The following is a 23,296-nucleotide window of genomic DNA, read 5'->3' on the forward strand; positions in this document are numbered from 1 at the left end:
TTTCTCAAGTTTTTATCCTTTCCCAAGAAAATTCATTCACTTTTATAGAACACTGGTAGTATGATGGACACAGCTATCAAGGAAGAAATATATTTCAAGAAATTTTGTTCATAATATATTTCCAGAAATTTTGTTCAATGAGCAAATTTTGAATGACCAATTTACTGACAAATCAAAGATTACTTTTCATGCAAGAATACCTTAAATTTCTGCTTTTACAACAAACATTGAAGCAAGGGGTAACTAACCTCATTCTTAACTACTTTTTACACAGATAAAGTATAAAAATAAATCCTTTAATTTTTTCTGAAAAATTCTAACATGTACTTAAGAGTTCATGTCTTCTTTTTAAAGTTCTTAAAATGAAATCCATTTTGAATAGCACTTTCCAACATTCTGTAACAGATATATTGAATGAAGTGTCAATCACCTTATTTTTGACATATAACTAAATTCTACTGCTGTGCAACTTATATGTCCATCAGTCATCTGCAAACGCAGCATTCTTGGTGCAGCCTGAGATTCTTCATTATCCTTTGGTGCAGCAACATTGCGAATTTTCTGAATTTGCAAAACACATGGACCTTCAAGCTGTGAAAATACAAAAGAATAAATGTCACTTTCTAGACATAATTTTGTTTTCAATCATAATGTTTCTTTTTTTTCCTCAATGGTTACACTTTATGATTTACTATAATTTCAATTAAATAAGGTCAAAATTGAAATTATATTACATACATTAGGATTCAGTACTTAGAGATAAAACTTCAAGAGGGCCTCTTCAAGAACATTTTAAAAACTTCTTAATTCGTTTTGAGAAAGAAACAAGAAAAATTCAAGGAAAACAAAGAAATATTTCTGGATTAATAGTGTACTATTAGATATTAGCTTAGTACATAGCATTAGTTTTAAGTGATGTAGTTAAGACACATCTTCCTTCTCCTGTACATTAAAGGATAATCTGGAATTAGAGAACTTGATTTTTTTAAAGGAAGATCAATGTTACAATAGCAATTGAAAGGGATGTTTTCAGTTGAAAGCATCAAGTTTAAAATACACCCTCTTCTGGCATAGATGAAGAATACACTACTCCAAAATTTAAACTACTGCAAATTCAATAAATGTGAGCTATACTTGAGTATTTTCACATTTGTTTTAAATAAGTTTAAAACTAATTTTATATTACATGCACAGTAGTGAGGAGAAGAAATGGTCTCTATGGCCACATTTCACTCAATGACAAATATAAAACTGACGGACCAAATAGCTAGTAAGGTAAAAGTTTAATGTAATAAAATCTGTATGTTTTAATTGGGAAATAACAGTTAAATCTGCTTACATGTCTGAAAATAAATTTACATGAGGTGATACTTTCTACTTAAAACAATTATACCTTTATGCAACAGTGTAACTACAAAGGGAAAAAAGGACTTTTTTTGGTTATAATCATTTACATAAAATCTTTCTGTGCACATTAATGTATATTTCCAGCAAAAGATAATGTGAAGTAATTGAGGAATATTTACTCTTAATTTCTCAAGTAAGCATGACACCAAGTTGACAAATATTTATGAATATTTTTCCTGGATCGAATAATTTTGTTACAAATTTTGGTTCAGAGAATAATGAGGGAAAAGAGACTAAAAGATCATCTAATTTCCAGTTACGAAAAAAAATCCAATTGAATCAAGTCCAAAACCTTTAACAAGTATAAGTAAGCTGATAATTCAGGATGAACTTCTGTTTTTGAAAACTTTCGTTAATGTCATTAAAATAAAGACTTAGGTAAAAGTAATGGCTGATATAATGTATACCACCTTTTTTATATCATAATATTTACTACTCTATTTTACTACTTTTGATATATTTAACCTAAACAATGTCTAATATTTAGACTGTGCTATCGAATACTATCCACCAACATGTGAATATTTAAGTTCCCATTTAAGTTTTTTTTATTTAAGATTTATTTTTATTTTTATTTTTATTTATTTATGCATACAAGAGTTGGGGAATAGGCCAGAGGTGCCGGGGCGAGAGGATTCACCAGAGACAGAGTAGGGAGCAGAACAGGCAGATCCACTGAAAAACACTGCCTAGAGGAGCAGCAGGCAAGACAGGAGAGGTTTGCCGTGCCATGTGGGTCAGCTCCCTGGCCTGGGCTCAAACTCATGCTGCAGTGGTTGGTGATAGCTTGGTATCTCTGAGACTTTAAATCCTGTGCCACCAGGGAGGCCCAAAGTTCCCATTTAATTTAATCAAAGTAGAATGAAAACTTCAGTTCTTCAGTCACACTAACCACATTTTATGTGTTCTTTACCTAGATAGCATGGACTGTCTACAACTGCAAACAGTTCTATTAGATAATCAATGATAAACTAGACCTATGTGCTCCAAAGTGAGACTCATGTATCCAAGGGCTGAACATTCGTTGGCCTGTAGGAGGAAAACATTTCCTTCCATTTAATTCTTCATAAAAAAGAAATCAAACTTACCGAATATTTCATATCCAGAGCTACAAGGGCACTGTCATTCTATCCATATAACATATAGGACACAAGGCAGATATCTTTATGGATTTTGGAAGTTATATATTCCTGGCTGTTAACAGGGCACCCCATTGATTTTTTTTTTTTTTTACTTTCAATATATTATGACAAACTGCCTTTAATTTGTGTATAATTAAACTGATATATAGATTATATTACCTAGTAACATCTCTGATGTTACTAGCAAACAGCAAGCGTACTTTTTAAATTACTTTAACTCTTGGACTATGCATCCCTTTCAGTGGATTGGACGGGCTATAAAACTGAAACCCCAACTGCACTGAGGTCAGGTAGTCTTGCTCTAGTGGTGGGCCCACAGCAAAGCCAGGCAGGCAAGCTCCAATGCATATGAATGGTGCCAGGCAGATTTAAATCTGATTGTAGTTTTCCAAAACCACCATGGTTTATCAATCCACTGAAAGGGATTGAGAAGCCATGCATTTTTGTACACAGACCAATCAAGTCTTAGCTCATACAGGTGTCAGATCTTAGAAATGGTAGCAATTTTGAAAACAGATCAATCTGGATAGAAAAGCAGTCACCCTGAAAGAAATATAAGCCAGAGCAGAAGACAGCTTCATTCACTGATTGGGAGATTCTCATTGGAATACTCATTCTGGACTCTAATTAAAACAGGCCAAGAAATCTTACAATAAAACTGAGAAATACTTAGAAATGAAGGATAATGAAAATACCAAGTAAAACAATTTGGATATAGTTAAAGCAATGGAGGAGAAAAATGAATAGCTTCAAGATAATTATATTAGAAAAGAAAATTAATGAGTTGGTCTAACAAGTTGGGAAAAGCACAACAAAATGAGCTCAAATAAAAAAGACAGAAAATAATAAAGATAATGAAATAGAAAATTAAAAATACAATAAAGGGGGCTAACAAGGTCTAGTGTTGGTTCATTTGTAAAGACTAATGAAAATGATATTGAACAAGAATGATCAAGAAGCAGAAAGTAAAGATCAGATAAACAATTAAGGGAGAAATAATAATAACCCCCCCCAAAAAAAACATACTTTCAGCAGCAATGAAAAAACAGTACTTCCTATAGCAATCTAATGTCCATCAACTGGAAAGAAAAAAGTGACAAATGCACACAGTTGAGTACCACTCAGCAATAAATAGGACAAACTACTGACACATGTATATAAAGCTTACAACAGATACATTATGTAACTTTAAAAAATATATAAAACTTTATAGAAACTAAATAGAGAGATCCATATATGTGTGCACTATAGTGAGCTCATACTATTTCACAGAAACCTCACATGCACATTTCTTCCCAATTCTGGTTTTAGTAATTTCATGATATAGTTTATAATCAGCCATGGTAAGAATATCAATTCTCGAAAAGTGGCAAGTACCACAAACTGGAACTTCTATTTTCTCCCTTCAAAGAAGTATTTTATCAGCATTTCATCATTAAAATGATATCATAAAGATCTCATCTCCAAGTCGATTTGCAGATTCAATGCAATTTCAATAAAAACTGCAACATACTTAAAGAAACTTGATAAATGGATTCTAAAATTTCCACAGGGGTAAGGGATATATGGGAACAAAACAGCCTACGGAAGAATAACATATTTTACCACCCCAAGATTAGAAAAACTTGATTATTTCAAGTGCCACAAAAGATATGAATCAATGAGATCTTGTATGCACTACTGAAGATGATGAAGTAATATAAATTGGTACAGCCACTTTGAAAAAAAATTTGGCATTATCTTGTAAGGTTGAACAATAGCTTAAGTATGGCATACAATAATTCAATTCCTGTTTACATCTGCTACTGAAACTCATATATATGTGCATCAGGAAAATATACATTTATTACAAGTATCCATTATTAAAAAAGAAAAAGACAGTATCTATATAATCATCAAGAGGAGAATGCATAAGTTTATTGTGACATATTTACAGTTTACATTATACAAAAGAGAATGAACGAATAATAGGTGTATGTAAAATGGATACATGTTAGAAGTACAAAAATGAATATATCAAATATTACATTAAAATAGTTCAAATAATTTACATACTATTTTGAGAGAAACACTGAAACTCAAACCACAGATCTGGTTTGATGAGAGTGGTTTATTGTCTAAACAATTCTGGGATGGGTAAAATGGAGAAGACCTAACTTGTGGTGTCTGCCAATTTCCACGGTGAACTTCAACTACTAAGTAGGTATCACTGAACTCCAACTTGGGAGCTGATATTTATGTGCAAGAAAGAACTGATTCTAGCACACTGCAAACATCTAGCACTATACCCTCCACTTGGCTCTCAGTGGCTCTATACACTTGCTCCTGCACTGCTGATACTATTACCCAAGAAACTCAATCTTGCTTTAGCTTTTACTAGCTACTTGCTAGCTACCAGCAGAGAGAATTCACCAAAGCCCCTCATTTTTAGTGTGTCTAGCCCACGTCAAGGGGAGCTATACCTAGCTAGCAGAGCTGGGTACATAACCGCAAAAGAGACTGAGTACAAGGTATGTGACACTTTATTTTTCTCCATCACCAAGACTCTGAAGATGGAAAACTATCCCAAACATAGGAAGAGAATTCAAGTTCTAGGAATCTTAAATGACCACTATGTTTTTTGGGTATTACTATCCATCAAAAATAGTTTGCAACACTCTATTTTCTAAAGTTTGTACAATAAGTAGCTTTTGCTTTTATATTACAAATAGAAATAATACTGATTGAGATGTGTATGTATGTATGTGAATATAAATACATATGCACATACCAATACACATACATATACACCCCTCTACCCTAAGATTTTAAATATGCCCCCACCATCTTCTCCTTAAAAAAATTAACATTAACACTCTATCAAGAAAAGTAGGAGAGGAAGAGTTTACTGAAAACCAGGGTTCTTCTTGGTAAATTAGGGGCTTGTACTAAATAAATAAAGAAAGAAAAGAAAAAAGATCAAATGCATGAGGGATGCTCTAATAAATAGCTTTGGGAAGGTAGTCCCAAACCCTGACCTTAGATTTTTCAAGTGAAATTCATATACAATAAGAGAGCTTAAAGGTTAATATGTTTTTTAAAAGTTAAAAGAGAAACACTTTCTGAATCATAAATATATTTCTTAAAAAGTCTAAAGGTTTTGGGTCTCTCCTGGTGGCACAGGCAGTTGAGCGCAGAGCTAAGAAGCTGTCAGCAGCCTCTGCAGCGCCAGTTTGATCCCTGCTGGCCGGCAAGGGTCCCACATGGCATGACAGACCTCTCCTGTTGCACCTGCTGCTACCCTCAGCAGTGCATTTTGTCAGTCTGCCTGTTCTGTTCCCCGCTCTGTCTCTGGTGAATCCTCTCACCCTCCCGTGAATGTGGCCTGTACCCCGGTTCTTGTATAAATAAATAATCTTTAAAAAAAAAATCTAAAAGTTTTTACCCTCTAGAAAATCTTTTTTTTTTTTTTTTTTTTTTTAAGATTTATTTTTATTTATTTATACAAGCACTGGGTACAGTCAGAAGCGCGGGAGGGTGAGAGAATTCACCAGAGCCAGAACTGGGAGCAGAGCAGGCAGAAGGATCGAAGCGCACTGCTGAGAGGAGCAGCGGGCGGCAGGGGAGGTCTGCACGCCATGTGGGACCCTCCTCCGGTGGCCAGGGAGCAGCCGGGGATCGAACCGGCGCTGCAGAGGCTGCGGGCAGCTTCACAACCCAGCGCTCAACTGCTGTACCACCGGGGAGGCCCCCTCTAGAAAATCTTAAAACGAGATATTATAAATGCTTGGTAACTGAAAAGTAGACAACATCAACTTGAATAGAGTTTCCTAAACTTGAAAGCCCTTTAAAAAGAATCAATTTACAGGGGGGAGAATGGAGTAGGATCAAAATAAGGAGGGTGGGAATTATATGGAGACTATAACTAAGATGAAAATGAATACATTGTGCAAAAATGAAAAATGATGTAAAAAATATGTAAAATAAAAAAAGACAAAATGTAAAAAAAAAACCCAAAAAAAGAATCAATTTATACAACAAAGTAATAGCACAACACATAATTTCAATCACTCAGAGTAATTACAACAAAAACAGTGGAACGCCCAGTCAAAGTAACACCTATGCAAGTATCTTTTCTGCTTATTTCCATAGCTCTATCCTAACCTCTTGTTTTCCAATTATCAGAAGTATTTATCTAATACATATTGCAGTTGCTTTTAAACTCCATGGAAGTCCTATTAATAATTACTAATAAGCATTTGTAAAGAAAGCATAGTAAAATCAGAATTTCAGTAATCCATTTTTCTGAAAAAATAAAAGCACATTTACTAAAAGGAATACTGGTAAATTGTATTATTTAGCATAAAATAAATTAACATATATGTAACATTTTACTTTAAACTCAATTTAAAGCTTTTTCAATTATTTTACTTTTTAAACCATCTAATTTCTGGACTATTAGAGTGAGCACTCACGCACTTCAAATTTTAAGGCAGTGAAGCCATCTTGTGGTTGATGTTGGTATTGCCCATAACTTAAGAAGGTCATAGCCATTTGGAAAAAACAGGTCTTTAATCACAGATTTCTATTCAAAAAAGTATATACAACCTGTCAGTCACAGAATTTAGATAGAAAAAAATAAACACAGAACTGAAAGCCTTTATGGTTGGGTTCCAATAGTAATTATTAAAGTTCTCAAGCAGCAAAGTAATTTTCTATTAACCTATATTTTAAAAATAATTTTTTTTAAAGATTTATTTATTTATTTATTTATTTATACAAGCACTGGGTACAGTCAGAAGCGCGGGAGGGTGAGAGAATTCACCAGAGCCAGAGTGGGGAGCAGAGCAGGCAGAAGGACCGAAGTACACTGCTGAGGGGAGCAGCGGGCGGCAGGAGAGTTCTGCGCGCCATGTGGGACCCTCCTCCGGTGGCCGGGGAGCAGCTGGGAATCGAACCAGCGCTGCAGAGGCTGCGGGCAGCTTCGCAACCCAGCGCTCAACCGCTGCGCCACCAGGGAGGCCCTATTTTAAAAATAATTTCTACAAAAAAAATAATTTCTACACCTTGGTTCAGAAGCTAAAGTTATAAAAATTCCTATAGCAAAATATTACACTTAGAGAAAATATGAAAAATATTTAAAAGTTTATAGAAAGTATGGTTTATTCCATTTTTTGTCATGACTTTTCACCATGATTTTAGCTTACAAGCCATCATAGTCAGGATCGTATAATATCTACAAAATGCAGACTATCCTGAAAGATTCTGGGAAAAAAAAAAAGCAAAATATGGCTTCCGCATCATACATCCTTTCGTCCACACAATCTTGAGATAAAAATCAAACATAAATTGTCTTTGGGAAAATGTAGCTTAGGTTTGGAATTCCAGAAAAAACAATGATCTTTTCCAATCTCACCTCTTTTTTAATTTGTCTGAAACCTTTGTGTCAAAGTAATGGGTCATCGTATGGAGAAAATAGAACTGCAAAATAATGCTAAGAAAAGAATGGTAGGAAAGAAAAAAAGAACATGAGCAAAAAACTTTATTAAATTAATAGTTACTTAAACTTTTTGCCATTCTACTTTTCTCCCAAAACAATCAGTGATAACTAATAGCAATTACTGAGACTTCGGTTTTAAACTCATGATGATAATGCCTAATGAAGGCCCCAAATTTATCTCAGAACAAAAGAGTTATAGATTTAACGTATTATGGGTAAAAGTTTTTCTCCTAACTACAGACCTAAAATCTTTCTTCCCTGATCAGAGATCTATCAGCTTTCCATTCTTCCTATTCAATCTCAATCCCTAAATGCTAAAATGTTATCTAATAGTAATAATAATAACAACACACACCATGTAAACATTCACTTCTGGCCTCTCAGGGGAGGAAGTTTGAAGACTCCTCTCTATACTCCTTTAACCTACCTCCAAAGAGAATGACTGTTTTGTATTGGGGAATGTGTAAGTACAATGTTTTGAGCATCAGGCATAGAGAATAGGTTTCTAAGACACATGGTTGTTTCAAAGAAACCACACAAAAGTAAAGGATGCAGCATCTAAGATGGCAGTCTCCTTTTCCCCCTCTTACCTCTTAACTATATGCTACTTAAATATTGGAGCAAAAGCTCTCTTACCACTTTTCTTTCGGCTTTTTCTCTTAGGAATGGTAATATCATAGGCTGGCTTGGAACTAAACAAGAATTACTGAGAACAGGACTTTAGGCTTGTTTTGATTCTATTACACTAAGATTACCCAGATCAAGTTAACAGTTCTACAATAGGGCTTGGGGTCACTGATAACTGAGTTAATAATGAAGTGCAGGGCCTCCCCTGGTGGAGCAGCGGTTAAGCGCTGGGTTGCCAGCCTCTGCAGCGCCGGTTCGATCCCTGGCCACAGGAGAGGGTCCCACAAAAAAAATAATAAAATAAAATAATGAAGTGTTTATTTGCTTTATAATAACATTCGCTAAATTTCCCAGCAGATCTCTCAATAACAAATTTTAATTTTTTTATTAAAAATTTATTTTAAACAATAACTAATTATAACATAGTTTAGTGACTGCAGCCATGTGTTTATAATGACATAGTTACCATTAACACAGTAAAATGCTTGTTAATACAGCATTCCAATAAGGCACACATAAAGTAACGTTTACTGCATTTATCTATTTTAAAAACAAAAATATATGCTATTCATATCAAAAATATATTCCATAACCATTTATTGTATCCTAAAAATGCCTGTATTTTTATATAATGCATGAAGTTTTAAATAAAGGCAAATAAAATGAGCAATTCCTATAGGTCAGCTTCCGAAATTTTTATTAAAATTATCTTTCAAAACATCTTCACTATACTGTGAAGGGAACTATATTTGATGTTAGCAGTAGTAAAGAAAATATAATTGAAGAGCAGAAGGGGTATTGGATTGTTTCATGTGAAAAGGGCTAATTTTGTATATGCTTATTAAATATAAACTCAAGTCTTAATACCAGTAAGAATATTTGAATGGTTAAAATTTGGCAGAGAAAATTCTAGATTCAAAAGTTTCAAGTTGTTTTTATTGTTGTTAGTTACATTCAAAACTTTAAAGCAAAAAAGTCTTTGAGGAGGTGGAGGGAGCAGAGAAAAGTCTCATCAGTACCATTTCAATGATCTGTTAAGCAAAGGTGGGTTCTCAGAAGTTCTAAAAATATTCACAAAGAAGGGCCTCCCTGGTGGCGCAGCGGTTGAGCGCTGGGTTGCGAAGCTGCCCGCAGCCTCTGCAGCGCCGGTTCGATCCCCGGCTGCTCCCCGGTCACCGGAGGAGGGTCCCACATGGCACGCAGACCTCTCCTGCCGCCCGCTGCTCCCCTCAGCAGTGTACTTCGGCCCTTCTGCCTGCTCTGCTCCCCGCTCTGGCTCTGGTGAATTCTCTCACCCTCCTGCGCTTCTGACTGTACCCAGTGCTTGTATAAATAAATAAAAAATCTTTAAAAAAAAAAAAAAAAATATTCACAGAGAAAATGGAAAACCAGTAATCCAGAAAGTTTCAAAAATTTTATCAAATAAATCAGTATAATGATACATAGACTCTGCTTTGATATTAGTTATTTTTCCTGTAAAGAACTGTTGCATGCTCTAGACCCATAAGATTGGTGCCTAATCTGAGGTTCTGTAATTTAGCTATTTTCTAAGTATGCTACTTAGACCAGTAAATTAACAAACCACGGAAACAAGTTCAAAATAAAATTCTTAGGCTCTATCCCAATTCAATGAAATCAGAAGCTAGGGCAGGGCAGAATCTTTTAGCCAAGCCTTAGGATGATCCCTGTGTACGATGAAGTCTGAGAACTACCACCACAATAAAAAAAAAAAAATTGAGAAACTGGATAGAACTCTGAGAACAACGAAGGTAAATGAAAAGCTTAAGACTGAGAATAAATAAAGGAACCAAGATAGATGGCTACAGCCAAAAGAAACCTGTACAAGTGACATTTCCAGGTCTTCAAGTATATAAAGAATTATTCACAAGGGAAGTAAGCAGATGTTCTCCATTTCCCCTGAGGGAAGATAAAGAAGACATTCAGACTTCAAGGTGCAGCATAAGAATTTAGGTTAAAGTTTGCAGACATGGAATAGAGTTAAACACTCAAATGAATTACTAAGGAGTCTGAAAAGCCTTTATCTCTGGGTAGCTTCTTAAAAACCTGCAGTAGATTAGAGACTCTTGTCATTCTTTACAGTAAGTATCATGCATTGCATAAATGTATTAGTATTTAGAAAATGTGGAAAATGTTACTATGTTCCAGGCTTTTAAAATCATCTAAATTTAAAATGTCTGAGGTACAATAACTTTAAAATAACTCAGTGTTGATTAAGAATACATTATTAAAATACAAAACATACATATTGAAAGTATTTCTTTAAACTATAGATAATGATGTTCCTTAATAGTCCAAAAGTGACCGCATATAAAATTCTTGGTTGGCACAGTTTATATGCATTTGTAAGAAAAAGAAGAAAATGGATATAAATGAATAAAATACAAAAGAATGGTTGTTATCTAAAAGTTGCATCCTCATACTTTAAAAAGATCACTGAAAAAAAAAACTGTAACATGAATACTTAACTGTAATGCAAAAATGGTAACAATAACCAAATGGACAGCTTTGCCAAATTGATCCTAGTATTTCTTACAATTTCCTACTTTTATTTTTTTTTAAGTTGTTTTTTTTTTTAAGATTTTTTTTTTTTTTAAATTTATATAAGCACTGGGTACAATGAGAAGCGCGGGAGGGTGAGAGAATTCACCAGAGCCAGAGCAGGGAGCAGAGCAGGCAGAAGGACCGAAGTACACTGCTGAGGGGAGCAGAGGGCAGCAGGAGAGGTCTGTGCGCCTTGTGGGACCCTCTCCCGGTGCCCGGGGAGCAGCTGGGAATTGAACCAGCGCTGCAGAGTCTGCAGGCAGCTTCGCAACCCAGCACTCAACCACTGCGCCACCGGGGAGGCCCACAATTTCCTACTTTTAAATTAATAAGTTCAATAAATAAACTTAGGAACAGGAAACTAAAATTAAAATGTATGAAAAAGTTCTTGTCCTGAGCTCTAACATCTGAAAAGTCTTGCATTTAGAGAAAGTGTGTCATGGTTATAAATCCTAAAACAAAGTTTTTTTAAAGTTGAAAAATCACCAGAAGATTAAAAGTTTAAATCTTGATCATTTTCCATGTATATCCACGTATATAGAAAGTCACTATGATGACTCTGTGACCTGTTTACCTCCAAATATTTTGTAGTTGCTGTTTCTATTGACAAAAAAAAAAATTGCAGTAATTTAATAGATGTTCATATTTATTGTGGTTTGTATAACTTAGGACATCAACACATTTCATTACCTTGTCTACCTTTCCACCATTGATGTCACTGGGGAGGAATTTCTTGCCAATTGTTCTCAAGTCTGTCTAAAATAAAAATAATATTATTAAAATATATTTATAGAGAAAAGTAAATATAACCTCACTCACAAACAAAAATGAGATACTTAAGGTCTGTGGAACAAAATTTAAATAAATGCCTTTTGACTGTTTATGAGATCTATATATATAATCATTTCAAATAATATACCCCACACACACATTGTTTAAAATACACCACTAAGTTGTACAATAAAACATAAGGCCTTAATTCTAGTCATATTTTCGGGTAATCTTTTAACTTACTAAATTCTCTATTAAAATTGAAAACTTGATCTTACATAAACTACAATCTTACTAAAAAATAAATTCCACAATTCAAAACCAAATGACTACTTCTGATACATAAAAAAGGCACATTTTTAACAACTAAATTCTATATAATGTTGATATGCAGTGATGTGAAGACACACTTTCCTATATGCTCTGATACTCAATATAAAACAAATTTATAGCATACAAACATCTATTGAACAATACTGCTGCCACCTCAAGGAGTCAGAAGACTTTACTGTAGTAAAAATTAATTTCATTTAACAAATATAGAAAAAGTAGTAGGTGAACAAATGACTAGCTATATAAAGATGCATTAGTCAGCAAAACATAGAAAGGAAATCATAAAAATTAACACAAAGTTATACCACTTCTGGTATAAAACCAAAACCACACAGTCTACATAAAAAGCATTAACTTTTAACAATTGTGTCCTCTTCAGGAAATGAAAAACCTTTAATGGTTAAAAAAAAAAAAAATACAGGAGGATTATTACCTCACTCATGAAAAAGGCCTAATTATTTAAGAAATTACTTTTATGTTAGTGATTTAATATATTAAATTAATAACTAAATTTGTATTATTTTGTTATTCACTAAAATATAGTAAACAGTAACTCTTCACCAGCTTAAGAGAAAAATAAAACAGATTTAGAGTGCATTTAATCACATAGGTAATAAGGGAGCAATTCATGTTACACTTCAGAACACACACGATGATTAAAAGTACTGTAATATGAAATGATGTTCATACACATAGTAGAAAACTAGAACAGTTTTCTTTGCACACCTACAATAATAGAATATTGTCCTATTTGAAATATCCAAATATTGAAATGTAGTACAAGTATCACTTCTAAACTAAAACTCACCAACTGGACCTATACCAGGCAAAACTAAGCCTCAAGTCCAAATGACAGTAACAAAGTTTTAGGTTAGTTCATTACTATTTATGTAAATAAGACAAATAGAGAAAAGCAAAGACTGTCATAAAATCTCTCCTATCATCTTCAAAGAGTTCTTTATAACATTTTTGACAGTAAAATTCACCATTTAGGTGTAAATTAAAGAAGAGTGTCTAGGAAATATTTTCACTTCTGGTCATAGATAACATACATAATTTTTAACATGTTTACTACAGAAAAATTTATAGCCTTATTTATTAAGAACTTAAGTACTTATAGGAAACAAAAAAAATATCTTACTAGTCTTATTAACTCAACTGCAAAGAAGCTGAAAAAAGGACAGATTTCAAAACAAATTTTATCTTTTAAATCCAAGCTTAATTATAAAAATACACATGTTACTTGAAAAGAAAAAGTTACACATACTTACATAAATATATATTTCAATGCTCATTCAATTGCTGCAATTTCTGCTTTACATTAACCTATTTTGTAGTGGTATGATGCATTTATCAGACGTAATTCTCTTATAGATGCTACTGATTATGTATTGTATTATATAAATTTGATTGTTAATAGATTGTAATTATAAAGGAAAAAAAAAAAACTTCCACAGGGATTAATCACAGGTTGAAAAAAGAATATTCATTTACCCACATCTATATTTCAAACAATCTTTATTTTTATCTCTTAAATCAGAAAGCTAATCTCCATAGGTAGAGGGGAAGAAGTCGGAAAGAAATGTATATATTTAATATTTTTTATATATATATATATACATACTCTTAAAACATTATCATTGATTATAAGTAGCTTTTTCTTATTTTGTTTTTCTGGTTATTTACAGACTTCCACAATACATGTTACTTATATCAATATTTTGAAGTAATAAATACAAGTGTCAAAAAACAATAACCTAGCTAGTGTTTCTGCACAAATTAAATAGCATTTAGTTTTAATGAAATGATCAGTTTTTAGTACTATTTTATAGCTACTGTAAACAAAATAAAATGCAATAATTGATCACTGGGTTTAGAAAAAGCAATTTTAATTGCTTTTCCCCCTTCTTTCATTGGATTCTATGTAAAAGATGTTAAAAAAATTTATCTCTAGTAGTTGGCTGATGAAATTACCAAATCCAACAATCACTACAACTTTAAATAGACAATAAAAATGAAAAATGTTCTCCATATTACTTATCATAAAATCCATTTTATTCTATGAGACACTTTTCATGACCATAGCTTCCAGATTAAAGATGTTTTGTAAGTTAATAAACATAACCTACATTGAGAGCAATCAGGATGATGTCATTTATATTGACTTTGTCAGGAGAACTTGTGCAAGCTTCAATGCCTTCATCTGAAAGAAACCTGTTAAAATAAAATAAATGGCTTAACATTTTCTAAAATCAAAATTAATGAAAATTATTTTAAGTCTACATGCAATTTTGTTCTCTACTCAAACACTTTCACTACAATTACGAGGGAAAGAGTTCAGGATAATTCCTATTTACTTACTATCTCTGATAGAAAGGAAGGAACAGTGCATATTTTTCTTTTTTATGTATGTTAAGTGAGACTGTGTTACATTAGCTGTATGCTTTTTGAGAAAATCTATTTAAACATCTTCTTAAGGAATGTATGGGCTAACCTTTACTATTATACAAATATAATATGTACCTTAAATATCTGGCAATACAGTAAGTTCGTTAGAGTTTGAGATATGCTATAAAAAACAGAACTAAAAAGAACTTGGTTTTAAGCTTACTTCAATATAAATTCCTCTGTGACACTTTCTCACATTATCTTTTCATCTCTCAATCAATGTTCCCCAAAATCTTCTCATCATTCCTAACCAATGTTCCCCCAAATCAATAAATGTTCATGACTCCAAGTGACAAAGATAGGGAAATTTTTGATACATATATATTTTACTTTTCCTCTCTTTTTCAGTTTTTGTTCTCATTGTCTCACTGCCCTTTGTTCTTTTATCCAGTCAAAGTCAACCATCCATTTATCATGGAAGGGTGAGGGGGGTATCATTAAGATGATTTTGAAATTCTTTGATAAATCCTACAATTCAAGTATCAACTCACCTGTGAAAATGTCAATTAGCATCTGACATCTTTTGTGATCAGTATCAACTCCATTAACAAAGGGTTGGTACTAGCATTGCCATTTAAGACAGTCTCCCATTAAAAAAATGTAGGAGTGCTAACCCTACAGAGCTAACTCAATTTCATTCCTGATAACTAGCAATTCTACCATTAATCCCAATAGCAGACTGATTCTAAGACACTTGTCAATGTAAACTTCACAGAGAGAGAGCAACAAAAGGGCATATGCCTTTAACAAACAAAGAATAAATGCTTTCTCACAAAGTAAAAGAACAAGTAAAAAAATATATAAATAGGAGAGAACCAAAAAGCACTAAGAGATTAAATTAAGCTTGATAAGTCTACGAACAAGTACAAGGAGATGAAAGTTAGAACATGTGTATATAAATCAAAGCAAGAGCGTGTTAACAAAATTAGATACTATTAAAAGTTTAAGCATATGGCAGTGCTAAACTAAAATGATGAATGAAGGCAAGCAGTTAAGTGGGTACAAAGGGAAAACAGAAGTGTTAAATGTTTAGGTGAATAAGAATTAATGGGCATGGAATACAAATGTCTGCAGTGTAGATAGTTAAAATATTGCTTTAATTCAAAATGGGTAAGTTAATTTCCTTATTATCCTGTTAATTTTTCACTGTTCACAGGCATTGACTGCATCTGTAATTTCAATTAGTCATCTTATAATTCAATTTTTCAAATATTAATTAAGTCCCTATTTATATGACAAGTATTTTGTGAATTAATAATAGGGACAGTAAAATGATGACAATTAAACATGTGCCTGCAAGAATTTTATATTCTCATATGCAGCATAGCAGTTATATAAACAGCTATTTTACAAAGTCAAAATAATTATAAACAAAACGTTATGGGGGCTCAAAAGTAGCTGACAGATGGGAAAGAGAACAGGTATAAAGAAAACAGTATAAGCAAAAACATTGACGTAAGAAAGTGTGAAGCCCATTCTACAGGCAAAACCTAAAACATTTTGGCTAGAAGATGGAGAAGAAATGAGAGACAAAACTATAAGTTGAAAACAATTTTTTTTAAACAGCAGTACACAAAGGAATATGGGTGAATATGGGCGATGCAGTAATTACAAAACACAACTTTCAAAATTTCTACAGTGACAAAATAATATGTAATGATTAGTAAAATACTCTGTTTTCTGGAACACCAGGTCTTTAGAATTAAAAACCTCTAAGATGCTAGATTAACTGGAATAGATATTAGAAAAGCGAGCTCACCTATTCCATTTTACATAAAAAAGGCCCCCAAAATAAAGTGATGCAGTGTTAAGACCAGAATACTTTGCAAATAAAAGCCATCGTCTATATAAATCAGTTTTTTAGTCACCTAAGTTCTTCACCAAAACACATAAAAAAGAACAACATGGTGAGGATGTGAAGGAAAAAAAAGAATACTCATGCAATGTTGGTGGGGATACAAAACAGTATGGAAGTTTCTCAAAATATTAAAAATAGATCTATTATACATTCCAGTAACTCTACTCAAAGAATACAAAAACAGTAATTTAAAGGGAAATATGTATCTTGTGTTCACTGCAGGATTATTCACAACTGCCAAGTTATGGAAGCAACCTACACACCTGAGGGCAGATGAGTGGATTAAAAAGACATTGTATATTAAACACAACAGACTATTACTCCACTATTAAAAAAAAAATTCTCAACTCTTGCCATTTGTGACAACATAGATGGACCTGGAAGTAATTATGCTAAGCAAAGTTAAGTCAGAAAGAGAAAGATAAATACCAGATGGTGTCACTCATCTGAGAAATATAGAGAAATAAAAGCTCAGAAAAACCAAACCAGTAACAAACCTCAGAAATCTGAAAAAATTGAGGCTACCAGGGTTGGAGAGCAAAGTGAGGAGGGGGTCATCAGATTATTGGTAGAGGACTATGGGTGCTTTGGTGGTTGGTGTGATGTGGTACCATGCATCTGAAATAATATAATCCAATACCTCTATGAATCATAGATGGTACTGTAAAAACAAAAACCACAACCAGGCAAGTTCAACCAATGAGTTCCAAAATACATTAAATAAGAATAGGTCAAATTTCAGAGCAACTTATCAGGGAATTAATTTTCATTCATAATCAGAGATTCAAAAATTGTTAGAACAATAAAAATACCTGTTCCAAAAAAATATGGAAAAGTCTAACAAAAATGATAAAGCCAGAGCAATAAGAGAGTGAAAATCTAATTTTGTTCATGTGTAAGACAAATACCACATGATTTCTTTCAAATAATGCCTATAAAAGGTCTCCTGAATATAACAAATTATAAAAAATTGGTCATTCTCAACTGCCAAATTTTACAAGATTTCCTTTGTTTATCCTTAATACTAAAAAAAAGAAAAAAAGAAAAAAAAAAAAAGCAAGGATTTGAGCCTTGCAGTTTCACTCAGTAATTATCAAGACAATTCTCACAGCTCTCCCCAAATAACATCCTGGTGATCCTTCTGTAAATACTTGAACATTTTCACAAAAGGACTGAGTCCAAATTAATCGTAACTAAAGATTTACATTACTCTTTTTCTGCCTCTATAAACATGTAAAACTCTAATATCACCCATGAATAAAACAAGTGATAAAAGTAAATCAAATGCCCAAATCAGTTGCAAGGTGCACCATAGTATAGCACTAACTAAAGACCAAAACAACACAAAATTCAGCAGTCTTAATGTGGTCACTGAGAAAGAAAAGAACTGCAAATTGGAGCAGGCATGCCATATCTGATCCCTGTGCACTTCTGCACAATGGACCTCCAGGGAAGAGAAGTATAATCAGTTCCCACATGTCATCTTTGAGCATATAAACCCAAGGGCATGGACCCTAAATAAGAACAAGCCCAGAGAGCTCTTGTTTAAAACAGCCAGGAGAAGCACTCATTTTCCCCTTTTTTAGTGGGGATTTTAATGGAAAAACATAAAACCACTCATTAATATACTTAACTAAAAATATATCGAACATATTTCACTGACAAGCAGGGCAGTAAAGGGCTATATTTCTGCAAGATACAGAACAGAATAACATTTCTTACTAATTTTACCTTCAAATAATGCTAATTTAAATCAGTTTTATGAGTGCTTCAAAAGATCTTAGAAAGTGCTCCCATTTTTCATAAATAGAAACAAAGACGTTAAAATTCTGTTTCATTTGGTCACTTTATTTGTTATCCTGAGCAACTGTCTTAAGAAATAAAATCTTTGCAATTAATTATTATCGACAATTTGGGGGACAGAGAATTTCTTATTACAAACAATAAATATATTTTTAATAGAAGGGTCACATAGCCTAACCACCACTATCAGAACATCTTCACCTCACGTTCAAAAGTCACTTGAGCACGTAAAACTGACTTTATATAAAACATGTATAAACAGACATGTCCAAACTACAGTTCAATAATCTCAGTTTTATAACTGGGGCTTTTAGCTTTACCAACTTCCTCCACCCCACTCCCACCTGAGCGGAGAAGGTTAAAAAATAAATAATAAATCCTGAGACTGTAATGAATAGCATGGTGATTATAGTCACTAATAGTGTATTTTATGTTAGAAAGTTGCTAAGAAGTTGATCCTAAAAGTTCTCATTACAAGAAAAATATTTGTAACTATGTCTGGTAATTGATGTTACTTTTAATTAAATTTATTGTGGATATCATTTCACAACATATACAAATCTCAAATTATTATGTTGTATACCTGAAATGAACATAAATATACTACTTATATCTCAAATTTTAAAATAATATGAATCAGAAACAGTATGTTGTCCTGGGATTCTGAATGCCACATGAAATATGTTGCCTCAAAAAGAAATAAATGTCTGATCTTTGGAGATATATCCTTCATGAGAATGTTAGAAGGAAGACTTATTTATCAGATGGATGGTTAAATTGGATCCACAAGTATTGGTGAGCACGTTCCAAGGACTGCATAATGTGTAAAGATTCATACATACCAAAAAAAAAATCTCAATTGACAGAAAACTCTTATAATACTGTTTTAATCTCATTTATTAAATATATAATTAGTGGATTTACCGTTACCACCTCTTACCACAGGTAAGGAAAAACAAAGTCAATTTTCCTTTCATCCATTCCCTTGAAAGCAGGTAAAATCCCATGTCTAACTTATTCCTTATACCTGTGTATTATTACAACACACACACAATGAGGAGCACCCACCAAGACAAACTGAAGAATACACGTGCCATCTAAAGGAGGCAGTCATAACTCAGCTCTAGTTGAAAGCAGTTATTGTCTGTATGAGAATAAGTAAGGAAGTTGGTGTCAGATCTTCTCATTTTTATCTGTTTTTGTAAAGCAATATGCAAGTTAAGCAAAATAGTTTTCAGCCTGCATGAGGCACACACTTTATGCTTACTAATCATATTGGATTATTTGAATTATCTGCAAGCTTGTTCCTATTTCAACTTGTTTTGGGCATACATTCTTGTACCAGTGTCTCTCAAATGATGTAATATCCATGATTGACATCTTTTCCAAGCAAAAAAGGAAAAGAGCGATGTGTTTTAGGTCATTTTGTATGACTTTTAGAAAGCACCAAGCGTATTTATGTAATAAATTTCTTACCAGCATTATCTACAACAGCCTAAAAAGTATCAAATCTATTGGAAAAAAACATATTTGTGGCAGGGGATGTCAACGCCCTGTTCTCATCATTTGACAGATCAACAGGACAGAAAATAAATAAGGAAACAATAGACTTAAAGATTTAGGCCAAATGGGCTAAAATGTGTGTGTGTGTGTGTGTGTGTGTGTGTGAGAGAGAGAGAGAGAGAGAGAGAGAGGGAGAGGGAGAGGGAAAGAGGGAGAGAGAGGGAGAGAGAGAGAGATAATTCCTTTATATACATATAGGGGATGGCAGTACACCACAAAAAACTGAGTATATATTTTTCTCAAGTGCATATGGGACATTCTCCAGGATTGACCACATACTGGGTCACAAGAAACATATCAAAAGAGTCATGAAGACTGAAATCACAAAAAGCATCTTCTCTGACTATAAAGGTATCAAAATAGAAATCAACTCCAAAAAGAAAGCAGGAGAAACCTCTAATACATAAATAAAAAAATACTAAATAAAATACTAAATCTAATACTAAATAAAAAAACTACTGAAAGATTACTGGGTTAATGGGGAAATCAAAGAATAAATGATCAAAAAATACCTTGAGACAAATGACAGCGAATACAAAACTTTCCAGAACTTACAAGACAAAGAAAAAAAACAGTACTAAGAGGGAAGTATATAGCAATACAGGCCCACATTAAAAAACAAGAAAGAGCTCAAATAACCTCTTACTTGAAAGAACTAGAAAAAGAAGAGCAAACAAAATCAAGAGGCAGTAGAAGAAAACAATAAAAATTAGAGCAGATTAATGAAACCAAAAGCTAGTTCTTTGAAAAATAAAAACAGACCTCTAGCCAGGCTCACTAAGAAAGAAAAAAGAAAACTCAAGTAAATAGGATGAGAAACAAAAGAGAAATTACAACAGATACTGTAGAAATTCAGGGGATAATAAGAGATTACTATGAATATTTATACGATAATAAGTTCAGTAACCTAGATGAGATGGACAAATTCTTAAAAAAAATATACAACCATCCAAGACTGAATAAGGAAGAAATAGAAAACCTGAATAGACTAATCACAAGCAAGGAAACTGAGACAGTAATTAAATCTTTCCCAATAAACAATGTCCAGGTTAGGACAATACCAAAGTGAGTTTTACCAAATCTTCAAAAATGAGGTAATCGCCACCCTGCTCAAATTCTCTTAAAAATTTGAGAAAGAAACTTCTAAGCACATTTTATAAGGCCAACATTAATAACAAAATCAAACACACAAGACACAAAAAAGAAAACTATAGACCAATTTCCCTTATGAACACAGAAGAAAAAGTCTTCAATGATATCTCTGCAAGCCAAATCCAACAATGAGTTAAAAGAATTCTATATTATGACCAAAAGGAATATGCCAAGGACACAAGGGTGATGCAACATCTGAAAGTAAATCAATGAAATTTATCACATCAATAAAAATAAAAACTCCATGGTCATATCAATAGATGCTGAGAAAGCATTTGATAAGATACAACATCCATTTATGAAGAAAACCTTAAAAAAACTAAGGATAAAAGCAACATATCTCAATATAATAAAGGTCATATATAACAAACACACAGCTAACATCATTCTCAATGGTGAAAAGCTAAAAGCTTTCAGTACCAGACAAGGATGTCCACTTTCACCACTATTATTTGATATAGTACCAGATGTTCTAGTTACAACAATTAGGTAAGAGAAGGACATAAAAGGTATCCCAATTGGTACAGAAGAGGGAAAGCCATCATTATTTGCTGATAATATGATATTATACATAGAAAATCCTGAAGACTCCAGTGAAATACTAATTGAAAAAATAAGTGAGTTCAGCAAAGTGGCAGATTATAAAATCAACATACATAAAAAAGTTGCCTTAATTTATGCAAACAATAAGCTATAGAGGAAGAAATTAAAATAATCCCATTTGCAAATATACCCCCTTAAATGGAAAGAAATACCTGCTCATGGATGCAGAAGTCAACATTGTCAAAATAGACATCCTACACAGAGCAAAATACAAATACAGTGCTATTGTTATTAATATTTCAATGGCATTCTTCAAAGAAACAGAAGAAATATTACTGAAATTCGTATGTAACCACAAAATACACCCAACAGGCAAAGCAAACCTGGCCCAAAAAAAGGAAGACTGATGGTATCACACTACTAGACTTCAAACTATTAGACAAATGTATAATAATTAAAATAGCATGGTACTGAAACAAAAACAGATATACAGATCAATGAAACAGACTGAGAGCCCAGAAATAAATCCACACCAATATGGAGAGTTAATTTATGACAAGACTATACACTGGAGCAAGGAAAGCCTCTTCAATAAGTGGTGTTGGAAAAACTGGATAGTCACATGCAAAAAAAAAAAAGAAAAGAAAAGAAACTAGATCACTATCTCAAACAATACACAAAAATAAACTCAAAGTGAATAAAAGATTTAGATCTAAGCCCTGAAAACATAAGATACATAGAATAAAACATAGGGAAAAAACACTGCCCGACATAGGCTTCAAAGATGTCTTTGAGGATTCGGCTTCAGCAGCAAGGAACACAAAGAAGAATACAAACAGTTGGGACCACACTCAACTAAAAAGCTTCTGCACAAATTGTATCTAAAACAAACAAAAACAAATTTTTGCACATCATACATCCGACATGGGGCTGATATTAAAGATCTACAAAGTACTCAAATAACTCAACAAAAAGAAAAAAACCAATCAAAAAATGAGCAGAAGAGCTAAACAGGCATTTTTCCAAAGAAAACATACAGATGGCCAGCAGGCACATGAAAAAAAATGTTCATCATCACTTATGAGGGAAATGGAAATCAAAACCACAACGAGATACACCTCATACCTGTGAGAATGGTTTATTTCCAGAAGAACAGAAACAACAAATGCTGGTGAGGATGTGGAGAAAAAGGAACCCTTATACACTGTTGGTGGGAATGTAGGTAAGTCCAGTCCCTATGGAAAACAGTATGGAGGTTTCTCAAAAGATTACAAATGGATAGGCATAAGACCCAGCAATTCCAATCTTAGGTAACTATCTGTAGAATACAAAAACACTAATTTGAAGGGAAACCTGTACTCCCATGATCACTGTAGCACTAATTACAACAGCCAAAGTATGGAAACAACATAAATTCCCAAAAACAGATGAGTGGATCAAGAAGATGTGGTATGTAAACACAATGGAATACTACCTGACCATCAAAAAAAAAAAAATTCTTGTCATTTGTGGCAACATGGAGTAAGAAGGAGAAAGACAAATACCAGATGGTGTCACTTATATGTGAAATATAGAGAAACCAAGCCAAACTGAAAAACCAACCCTTGA

The 23,296-nt window shown here is 33.1% G+C and overlaps 1 protein-coding gene across 5 annotated transcripts in view; it reads right to left on the reverse strand.

The window, feature by feature from the left end:
* TDRD3 (tudor domain containing 3) overlaps positions 1 to 23,296 on the reverse strand; it is a 132,619-nt gene that overhangs the window by 84,169 nt on the left and 25,154 nt on the right. For 4 of the 5 annotated variants that reach the window (XM_054701596.1, XM_037528970.2, XM_054701598.1 and 1 more), the window contains exons 2-4: positions 14,451 to 14,535; positions 11,908 to 11,973; positions 431 to 591 (exon numbers count right to left, since the gene is read on the reverse strand). In XM_054701596.1, coding sequence (XP_054557571.1) covers positions 431 to 591; positions 11,908 to 11,973; positions 14,451 to 14,535 — 312 coding nt within the window. Of the gene's footprint in view, positions 1 to 430; positions 592 to 11,907; positions 11,974 to 14,450; positions 14,536 to 19,498; positions 19,590 to 23,296 lie in introns of those variants that run through there. The other variant, XM_054701597.1, reaches the window with a different exon arrangement.

Source organism: Talpa occidentalis, unplaced genomic scaffold (assembly GCF_014898055.3).
Source record: "Talpa occidentalis isolate TD23 unplaced genomic scaffold, MPIMG_talOcc4v2.1 talOcc4.5, whole genome shotgun sequence".
Classification (NCBI taxonomy): Eukaryota; Metazoa; Chordata; class Mammalia; order Eulipotyphla; family Talpidae; genus Talpa; species Talpa occidentalis.